This window comes from Nothobranchius furzeri, chromosome 3 (genome assembly GCF_043380555.1).
Source record: "Nothobranchius furzeri strain GRZ-AD chromosome 3, NfurGRZ-RIMD1, whole genome shotgun sequence".
Taxonomy (NCBI): domain Eukaryota; kingdom Metazoa; phylum Chordata; class Actinopteri; order Cyprinodontiformes; family Nothobranchiidae; genus Nothobranchius; species Nothobranchius furzeri.
Window position 1 is genome coordinate 50,064,724 of NC_091743.1, and position 10,634 is coordinate 50,075,357.

The 10,634-nt window shown below is 41.6% G+C and overlaps 1 protein-coding gene across 5 annotated transcripts in view; it reads right to left on the bottom strand.

Annotated features, from left to right (window-relative positions):
- The window catches only part of scn8ab (sodium channel, voltage gated, type VIII, alpha subunit b), a 57,428-nt gene extending 48,628 nt beyond the window's left edge, over positions 1-8,800 (bottom strand). For 3 of the 5 annotated variants that reach the window (XM_015957073.3, XM_015957071.3, XM_015957074.3), the window contains exons 1-2: positions 8,636-8,799; positions 6,151-6,488 (exon numbers count right to left, since the gene is read on the bottom strand). In XM_015957073.3, coding sequence (XP_015812559.1) covers positions 6,151-6,432 — 282 coding nt within the window. In that variant the 5' untranslated portion in view covers positions 6,433-6,488; positions 8,636-8,799. Of the gene's footprint in view, positions 1-6,150; positions 6,489-6,654; positions 8,591-8,635 lie in introns of those variants that run through there. The other 2 variants (XM_015957072.3, XM_054739706.2) reach the window with 2 other exon arrangements.
- Between the last annotated feature and the right edge of the window lie 1,834 nt (positions 8,801-10,634).

Consider the following 10,634-nt stretch of genomic DNA (forward strand, 5'->3'; position numbering starts at 1 on the left):
ACAACAACAAGCTAACTGTTTGCTGTGTTATAAAAGCCTCTTAGTGAAGCAGAGAGAAGAAGACACATATTCAGAGGCACCAAGGATGTGTAACCTTGTTATAATCTGCTGACATCACCGTCTTAACGATCAGTCACCCAAGAGCCAGCCGGGACACCTCTGTCCTGGCTGGCCTTTCCAGCGTGACAGAAGCCCTCTCAGAGGCAGCAGACACGTATGTAAGGAGTTCTTGTATCTTTGTGGCCAAATGACTTTCCTCGTCGCAGGTTTAAAGCTCTTACTGGAAAGAAACAGCAAATGCTGTCATCGATCAGAGCAGATCTGCTGACTCCAGGCTCTCAACAACCACTCCCTGCCCATAAACAGCACTGGGCCAAGTGGGGCTGCATGGGGTGTGCTGGGGTGAGGCAGCTCTGTTTGTTTGTTTGTGTCGGTGCACCTGTGTGTGATGTGAGCTCAGAGTCACACGCTGCACTGAGAGCTTACACGAGTGTGTGTGTGTGTGTGGGGGGGGGGGGGGGGGGAGTGATATAAAATACTTGAATCTACCAAATCTAATAACTAAAAATGTAAACCAGTACGACAAAGCAAGACAGGAATATTAAAATCAGGCAACGATGTGCAAAAGGACACACAATAGATGCATTTAGTTGTACGCTTCACAATGAGTTTGTGTCAACGCCAAAAAAAGATTTGAGTCTAACTCGTGCCAGTTTAATAATACTTACATAAGTTATGGAAGTAAATAATAATAGATTATTATTGATTATGAACTTGAATTAACGGGTGATAAAACTGAGAGTCGGCACGTGGGAGAGGAGGAAGCTACAATAAAAACAGATGAATTAACTCAACAAGTATGTCAGGGCTCAGATATCCAAGGGCTAAATCTCAAACACACCTTTCCCTGAAGCAGAATTTTCTAATTTTCTTATTTTCCAACTTCTGTGCAGCAGGCTCTTAGTCACCCGAATCAACAAAATGTAAATGCAGAGTAAAAAACATTTTAACCATTTTACAGATCATGTCATACCGTATGTGCAAAGAGAGCTTGTTTTAATGCTGATTCTGTAGCTAAATGCCCATTTAAACACACACAACTCAGCAAATCAGGATGTAGGCAGCATGCAGAAAGCTGCTGCAAGGACAGTGATGTGTGATTATTTCTGTGTATTTGGGTGAGCAGATGAAACTGTAGAGGAGGGGCACAAGAAGGGGGCTGATGTGTATGGGACAGCTGCAAAGAGAGGCAAAGAAATGGAGAGAGAGATGGGGGAATGCTGGTGGGGGAGTGATGCAGGACAGAAAGCCAAAGAGCTGCAGAGAAGAGAAAGCCAAACCTGAGATAGATGAGTAGCTGTAGGGAGGAGGAGGGAGAGGGGGAATGGTGGAAGGATGCAGCAGAGAAACTCAGAGATGGGAGGTGGTGAGGTTGGAGAAAAGGAGAGATTAGAGAGATCTAAACAAGAGGATAAAGGGAGTAAATCGTTAGAAGAGAAGACTGGTCTGTTAATATGAACAGGACAGATTTACATTTATGTGTGATCTGCTGCCAGGTTGTCCTGATTGTTCTGAAAACATCCAATAGATCTCCAAACTTGCTTTTATTCATGCTGCAAGTCAACATTTGTGCACGTCCCCTAAAGACAAAAGTATTTAAAAATCAAACCTTATTACAGAAACTAGATTTAAGAAGTAGACATTGCAAACATGCTTCAACTTCTGCATAGTTTAACCCATTTCTTATCAATAGTATCAATAAACTGAGTGTCAAAGATTAAGACTCTCAGAGGCCAGATGAAGGAAAATTTGGGGTTTAATGAAGCAAAGAACAATATAAATAAATCATCACCAATGCCTGTTTTGTTATTTCTGTACTAGCTAAGACCTCCTTTAAATAATAAATCAAATGATATAATCTTCATTTGTTTTAATTGTTTAATGTGCACTATCCCTAACTGTGGTGCAACAAGGATATATTAGTTAAAATAATTCAGATTACCGGATTTCCAAAGTAAAATATTCTTTGTAACATCAGCAGATACAAACATTTTATGTATAACTAATATTCTGGGTTTACCTGCAAACCAGCCAGTAGATTTTAGTATAAATTCAAGTTTCAGATAAATAAAAGTTATCTCCAACATCCTTTACTGAGGAACTTTACCCTTTCCCTGCATGAGAAGGTTTCATTTAAGAGCATTTGTTCTTCTTGTGTTCTTTTAACTGTTTGATATTCCAGTAAAGAATTTTAGTCCCTAAATTTTATTAAAGGATACCCTGAATTTTATGGAAATCTAACTTATTATACTTAGAAAATCTAAAGATTACAGAGGTGTTTGAATAAGACGTTAAACATCATCATTAACATTGCCTGAATTTAATAAGAAGATGAAATAATAAGTTTTTATTGCTAGTGTGCACATTAAAGAGACAAAAACATGGAGTTTATTTTGTCATATTTAGATGTGAGTGCTAAGTTAAAAAAAAACACTGAAACCCAACAAAAACCTGCATTTGATGCAAATAACAAAGAAAATCCTCTCCTTTGCTCCACATTTCCTCTTTCTACCAGCCTGTGTAGCAGTAGCAGCAAGCTCACCCTCCACCCCCTCCACCTCCAGCCCCTTTTCACTCGGCTCAGTACAGGAGGATGCTGTGTCATCAGAGACTGAGGGCTCAAACGGAGCACCAAAGCTCGGCCCTCGCTCTAAGGAAGGAAAAACGCCAGCGACGAGGCAGCAGCAGAGAGAGGAAAAAGCAGAGTAATGGGCAGAGACACACTCAGAGCGAGCTGCCGGTGTATCATGCAATGGTGCGTGTGCAGTGCGCTTCACAAACTGCTGCGAGCTCACCTTGCGCGCCCTCTAGCAGCTGCAGCCGAACACAAACCGCTGCTGCTGCAGCCACAGTTAAGGGAAATGGGCTGTTTGCATGGATGGAACTTGTAGTTTTGTTTGTACTTTTAGCACGTATTGGGTTTCCTCCCCCACACGCATACAGAACACACACATCTTGCTCTCACTGCTTTTTCTACGGCGACTTTAACATTGTCACATCAGACGTTTGAAAAGCCCAGCCGGTCCTCTCCTCATCACAGGGGAAAACAAGAACTGCAACTCTGCATTTGTCTTCCTCACCACTGCCTGCTCTTCCTCTCTTTTATACATGAGTACTGTGATCAGATTTCCTGCAGCAATGACAACACACTCACACACACACATGGGCAGAGACAGCCACACACTAGACTCGCTCTGACATACAGAGCAATGCTGGACGCTGTCGGTCAACTAGAGGAGACTGACAGCCTTGAAAGGTGAGGGCATGGACGGGGGGGGGTGAGCTCTTCCTCAGGGTTGATGAAGGTCAACAGCTGCAGATTTGAGGATCTATTGATCTGACAAATAAAAAGATGCTGTGTTGCTTCTGCTTTGCCACATGGATATTGCAGGAATGATAAAGTGCTTGATTATGCAAAATAAAGGGAAGTAAGACCAGTTAGATGCATAAATCATATGATTTAGAGAGGAAAGAGGAAGATTTCCCCACCTTTTTTTTTTTTATAAAACCATCAAAATCTATTTCACATTCACCGCAGTGACACATGTAGAAAAATAAAAGATCAGGACTGTAAAAGATGCTTTTGTAAGTTTTCTTGGAGACTTAAAGCAAAGATTTAAGAAACAAATGAATGAATGAGACTATAAATGTTACCTATAGCAGTAAAAGGAAAACCACCAGAAAGAGTGTATGTAAGAATCACAATCAGGAAGATGTAATTTAGTTTCACAATTTTTGAAAAAGCATGAGTTAATTATATGTGACATAAACAATGGTGCAATAAAATAAAAGAGCGAATCAAACAAGTTTTGGTCAGAAGTCTGCAAAGAGAACATGAGCGTGGAAGTATCGTGTTGTTCCAGTCAAAGAGCTCATGAAAACAAAGAGTGTAACTGATCTTTGCATCATTCTGTACAGAGTACACTCTTAGAAAGGAAATGTTGAATTTACTTAACCAAGTTGTGCCAACTGGTTCCACTAAACCCTTAAATGTAAAGACTAATATACATTTACTTTCAACATAACAACGTATAGTACTCTTTACATTTAGTGGAACCAGTTGACATAACTTGGATAAGTAATTTCAACATTTCCTTTCTTACAGTGTAGACGAGCCATCAGACGATCCGTAGTCTGAACAGCAACATGTTTAAGTACAGGTTTTTAGTTGTCATTATTTTGTGTGTTTAGTATTTATCAAAGAAGTCATGAAGTAACATAACTTTGATAAAAGTAATTAATAGATATATACATTATTCCAAATAACAAATAGAATAGTTTGGATTTCCAATGTAAAAATAGCTAATTAAACCTTTTTTACAGTAAAAAAATGTCCAAAAGTATAATACCATGTTCTGAAGAAAGATGCAACTTTTTGGTTTTTGTTTTACACATAAAACTAAATCACTCGTCCTCAGTGCTCTGAACCCTTGGTGTCTCATGTGACTAGAGTATACTCATGTCTTTGTACAGTAGAGCCATGACACATAGATCACCAAAGCAGGAGGAAAAACCAGATAGCCATTAGGATGGATAATAAGGCCATAATGTGAGCCGTCATGTGCTAAACACTGACCCAAGGCTGTAAATCAATCGATCACAAGAGGAGCACACGCCTCCGGCGGCTCCATCCACCTCACGTTGGAGGGAGTGATGCTCAGCGAGGCTGTCAGTTCTGCTGACTAACCATCTTGTTTCTATAGAGCCTACAGATTCTCTTGCACATTATCACCACTACAACACAGGAGGCTGGCTACTCCATACAGCTGAAGGGTACTTTAGCTTGCTTCTGCTCTTTTTAACCCCCATCCCACTTCCTGTCCCGTCATCTATCTCCTGCTTTAACTTTTCATTCCTCTTTTACCAGAGCAGAGCTGGAGGAGGAAGGGCATGGCTCAGCATCGTCTCGGATTAATTTATCTTTTGAAACAAAATGATGGTGTTTGTAGGAACATAAACGGACTATCGTCATGCAACTTGGAGAAACATCACAGTTATTTTTGCAGCATTTCATCTGGAAGGGAATCAAAACAAATGCAGCTGCACTGATGCCAGTTTTTCATCTTGTTACATATAAGTGAGTCTAATCATAAAAAGATAAACAGTTAACAACAACAGCATAAAATGGACCACCCCACACATCACCAGGTGAACCAACACGCTGCCCTAGCCCTTCCACTTTCCTATCAGGTGACCCCGCCAGGACAGAGGCTGGCTAAGCGGGGTTTAAAGTTCACGCCTTGGCAGGGGTGAAGTGATACACCCCTTAAAAATTATTAAAACAAAAAATAGAAATACACCAGAGGTCCATCTGGCCCCATTCACAATGCTAGAGAGCTTGAAGAGCATCCCACAGAAAACTGGAACAAAAGACACAACAGGCAGAGCCAGTTTGATTCGTTTTAAATACACCAAGGAGGACACTAGCAGGACCAACACCACATTTCTGTCACGAATCGTTTTGACTTCAATGACATGACATTTGATTCCTATGTGGCCCTACTCACCCATCTGCTTGCTGCATGATTATGTTTTAGTGTGACATGTGAGGAGGTATGATGTTTCAAAGAAGAAGAAGTTGTGTAATCAGATAGTTTAAAGAGCAAGTCACCCCCAAATCAACTTTTTTGATGACAAACTATATAAATGAGTGTGTAATCATGCTGTTAACACGTGCAGTCAATTATTTAGCACTTTAGTGCATCTTAGTCAATATTTAAATATTCTGCCTTACACTGTCGCTGTATATAGCGCCCTCTTCAGGTAAAAACTCTGCACTACATTTGAATTTAAATCTGCCATCACTATTGGCTAAGAGGTACCCTAAGACATTAGCTGGCACCATGTGATGTCACAATGAGGCTGTGTGTGTGTGCGTGCATGCGTGCGAGCGTGTGTGTGTGTGTGTGTGTGTGTGTGTGTGTGTGTGTGTGTGTGTGTGTGTGTGTGTGTGTGTGTGTGTTAGTCGCTCCGCCCTCTCCGTCTGCTAGGTAACGCCTCCTTGTGGTGCATTTTCAAACAGGAATTAGGAGTGGAGTTAGACTCTGGTAGGGGGTTACTTGGTCTTTAAGAAATGATGATCCAACTCACTTTCTGGTTCAAATAGAATGGGTCCAGATCCTCCAGTGGTGTGGCCACCATTCCATTAGGAATGTCGCCGTAGATGAACGGCAGGCTCTTCCCGGCCTCCAGGTCGCTGTTGGGCTTAGGCTCATTGTCGTCGGATGTGTCGCGGTGACTGCTGTCCGACCTGGGCTTGGGTGGCTTCTTGTTTTTCTCTTCATTGATACGCTTCTCGATGTTAGCGAGAGACTCTGGGGTGAAATACTTGAAGCTGTCAGGTCCTGGGGGTGCAAGAAGGGGTGCGGCCATGTTTTCATCCTGCAGCTATTTCCTTTCTATTTGTTTTCCATCCCCAACATGCAGCTCTGGGAGAGGGAGGCACAGTGATTAGATGTGGGGAAGAGAAAAAAATTCAAGGTAACCTATAAGATGCTGCACAAAAGTCACTCATTTCACATGAACTTTTATGTTTTACTCATAAAAATTTAGAAACACAAGGTTGTGCATGAACCGTTTCTCTTATTAACTTACCGTTATCATAAATAATTGTTTTCCTTTCCATCTGCACCTGATCAGCCACGGTGTTTAATGTCAAAACTATGACTTTGCACAGAAATTACAGCATGTATCCATCTAAAGGCTGATGATGTACGCTGGAAGGCTAAACTAGACTGGGTGCACAATTTTTATGTAAACAATGGCATGATACTTTGAAATACATTTAAAAAATACATCTGGAGGAGAGCAGAAAGATCCAGTTATCCCCAGGGGGGAAAGTTAAGTAATCCAGCAGAAACAAAGTCTGGATGCAACCTCCAAGTATCCTTCCCCTAATGTCACATAAACTGATGCCTCAAGAGTGTTCAGAGCAGGATGCAGCCTGATCAGCAGCCGGGACTTTGTCACATAACAGGCAAGGAGAAGTGATGGTCTACGTTTAAATGTCGGAAATATCGTGGAGGCTGTAAGAAACGCCGCGTGGATTACATCCGTCTGACTTTAAATAGTGTGAATAGTTTTGCTCTGCATGGTCTATTTAGCTTCTTATCCATGTAACACGGCGCGTGCAGCTCCAAAGTGGTTATGGCTAAAATAATCCCATCCTGAGTCAAAAGAAAAATAAAATAAAGCCAATAAACGGATGCAAACCCTTGCAGGTTAAACAGCTCCATAAGCAAAAATGATCAGCTTTTTCACTTCCCTGCTCAGCAGCGTGGAGAAAAATGAGGCTGCGTCCTTGGAAAGGCACCTATACGCACCGCGGCGGCTGCGCGCGCTACCGGAAACAACTCATTTATATAGGTGTGTACTCTGATGATCCCCCAGCATCCTCCCAGGGGGAGGTTTATCCCTTTGCCATGCACCGGAGGTATAACGGTACCTGTGGGGAGAACCTCCCCTCCACACACCGATCCAACTGAAGTTCAGATCAGTGACACATGCGAGCTGGATAAAAGTCCCAGAGTTCCTCAATTTATTCTGATTGGGATATTTGGCTTGAAGATGAACTTTTTCCTTAAATAACAGAAGACTGATGAGCTGAGCATCCCTTCTTTATTGTGAGGAACGTCCTTCCTTAGAAATAACCCCTTCCAGCTCCCTTTCTCATTATGGTCATGTCTCGAGCCTATCTGCCATCCGGCCTTCTGTAAAGTGTATATTCCGGGTGCGTCGTTCTTCCATAGGGCCAAAGCCCATGCTGCAGTCTGCTTCTATACGTTCTAGCTCCAAGTAGGTCAGATGAATCCACAATCTGGGTCCTGACAACTCAAACCTGGCATCCGCAGGCTGCACATAAAAAAAACAGTCATGAGAATAAAGTAGCCGTCTAGAAACTAAACCGCACCCTAAGAGCAGATTTCTGCAGAAGGCTGCAAAATAAAACAGAATCACAAGAAATGTTGAGATTTACGAGGAAAGCCTTTTATGAAAAACGTTTTAAAAATGTGCCGCGGTCTCATTTGAGGACTGCCAAAGTAAAGACGCACCTTCTCCCTCACGCAGTCATCAGAGACCGCAAGCGGGAGGGGGAGGGGGGCTATTAGAGTTACTAAATAATGGTAAGGGGTAGAAATGGCTGATAAAAATGTTTTGTAAGCGGAGCGTTAATTCTGGGTTGAACGCAGGGCAAATGCGCTTTTTAAAACCTTTCTGAGAAGTTTGACGCGTTTCTCATACATACGCATGTTTCTGACACACCGAAATGTCATTTCATCCAGCTGCAGGCCAACTCCCTTCATAAACCGCTCTCTCTCCGTCCCCCGCGTCTCATCGGGCTTTCCTCCGCTCTGTTTGAATAAAAACAAAAACCACACGTCCCATCCTTCTGCCCGGAGCCTGGCACGCATGCATGTTTGCTCATGTGCTGGCAGGGAGCCCTCCACAGAGGAGAAGATGCTGAGAGAGGGACCGCTCTGCGGCACTGGGATGCAGTCAGTCGACTAAAGTGCGCCTGAGATCCACCCCGCCGCCGAAAATATCACACAAAGCAGAGAATCAAGTGTTTACTTACTTTTTCTCGCACTAACAGAAATCCAGACAGCTGCCACTGAACTGCAGATGTAGAAAAGAGTCGGGAGTAACTGCGGCTGTCGCCATATTGTTGCTGCTACCTTCCTTCCCAGTGCGTGCCGCTGCCCTGCATAATTGATGACTCTCAGCAAATTGTTAGGGAGTGTCGGTAAATGCCTTCAGTTTCAATAACGGATAAGAGACCGCAGCAACGTAAGCACATAAGACAGTGTTTACTGTTCATTCTAAACAATACTCACTCATATTCTGGCTGGCACAGGTACTGCACCAATGCTCATTTCTAGCACAAAAAGATATAACTTTATATTAGGATTGCTGCTTTGACGAGAGACCCGGAAGTTCCAGAACAACTCTAAAACTATCTTTTGATTGGAGTTGGAGGTGATTAAACATTATTTTGCCTCTAATTCCATCTTTTAGTTATTTTTAAAACACAGAAAACTGTGTTTTAAAAATAACTAAAAGATGGAATTTGAATTTCAACACAGCAAGAACACACCAACGATTATTTTTGCCTGTTTTAGATAACTGGTTCACAACTTAAAATGAAAAAGTTATTTTGTTTGGGAGATATTGATTATATTTTGAATGTAGGTCTTTTTTTTTTGGCGCTCGTTATTTTTTTTAAAAAGGATTCATTATTTACCTAGATTCATATCAACTGATTAAAGTTTGCTTTTGGATGTTGAATTTCATTTTCTTTCTCAAAACATTTTAAAAGCAGCCTGTTAGTAATGTAACCACACAATAATAGTAACCACTCTGTTGTAGGCCAACTGGAACAAACAAAGTAGGATATATGTTCTTGGGACACAGTAATACTGCAAAGGGAATATTGGTTTCGAAGTGCATGCCATTACTTTGAAAGGCTTGACAGAAATGTCTACATATAAAAGATTTCCTTTTATTCTTACCCCCAAAACATTGCCTCTAACAAAGCTAATAAAAGCTCAATCCTGTGTCTACTAATACCAAAGCTTGGATATTTTTTCTTAATATTAAACATGACAGGCTGCATGATTGGTTTAATCGAGAAACAAGAAAGCAGTCACAAAATGCTCAGACCTCATTATTCTCACTCCAACTGAACTCCCAACCCATAATGGGTGAAACTTAGAGAACCGCAAGGCAGCAAACATTTACAAAGGCTACGGTGGGATGCAAAAGTTTGGGCAGCCTCGTTAATCGTCATGATTCACCTGTATATGTATACATATATATATATATATATATATATATATATATATATATATATATATATCCTGTATAAATCATTGATTGTTATTATTTTCAAAATCTGTTTAAAAAAATCATAGGAGACACACAGAGACACAATAACAGCCTCTAAACACTTCCTACAGCTTCTAATGAGTGTCTGGATTCTGGCTGAAGGTATTCTGGACCATTTTTCTTTGCAAAACATCTCTAGTTCATTCAGGTTTGATGGATTCTGAGCATGGGCAGCTCTCTGTATCTCACACCACAGAATCTCAATAATATTCAGGTCTGGGGACTGAGATGACCATTCCAGAACGTTGTACTTGTTCCTCTGAACACCTACGCAGATTATGAGCAGTGTTTGTTGAAAGATCCAGCCCCGGTGCAGCTTCAGCTTTGCCACTGATTCCTGGACATTTGTCTCCAGAATCTGCTGACACTGAGTGGAGTCCCTCAACTTTAACAAGATTCCCAGTCCCTGCACTGGCCACACAGCCCACAGCATGAAGGAACCACCACCGTGTTTTACTGTAGGTAGCAGGTGTTTTTCCAGGGACGCTGTGTTCTTTTTCCATGCACATCGCCCCTTGTTATGCCCAAAAACCTCTGTTTTATACAAGACAAGACAGCTTTAATTCATATAGCACATTTCCTACACAAATGCAACTCAGTGTGCTTTACAGCAATAAAGACAGACAAAACAACACAAAAAATGAACAATGGGATTATATAACATTAAAACACTGACGACTAAAACTTGA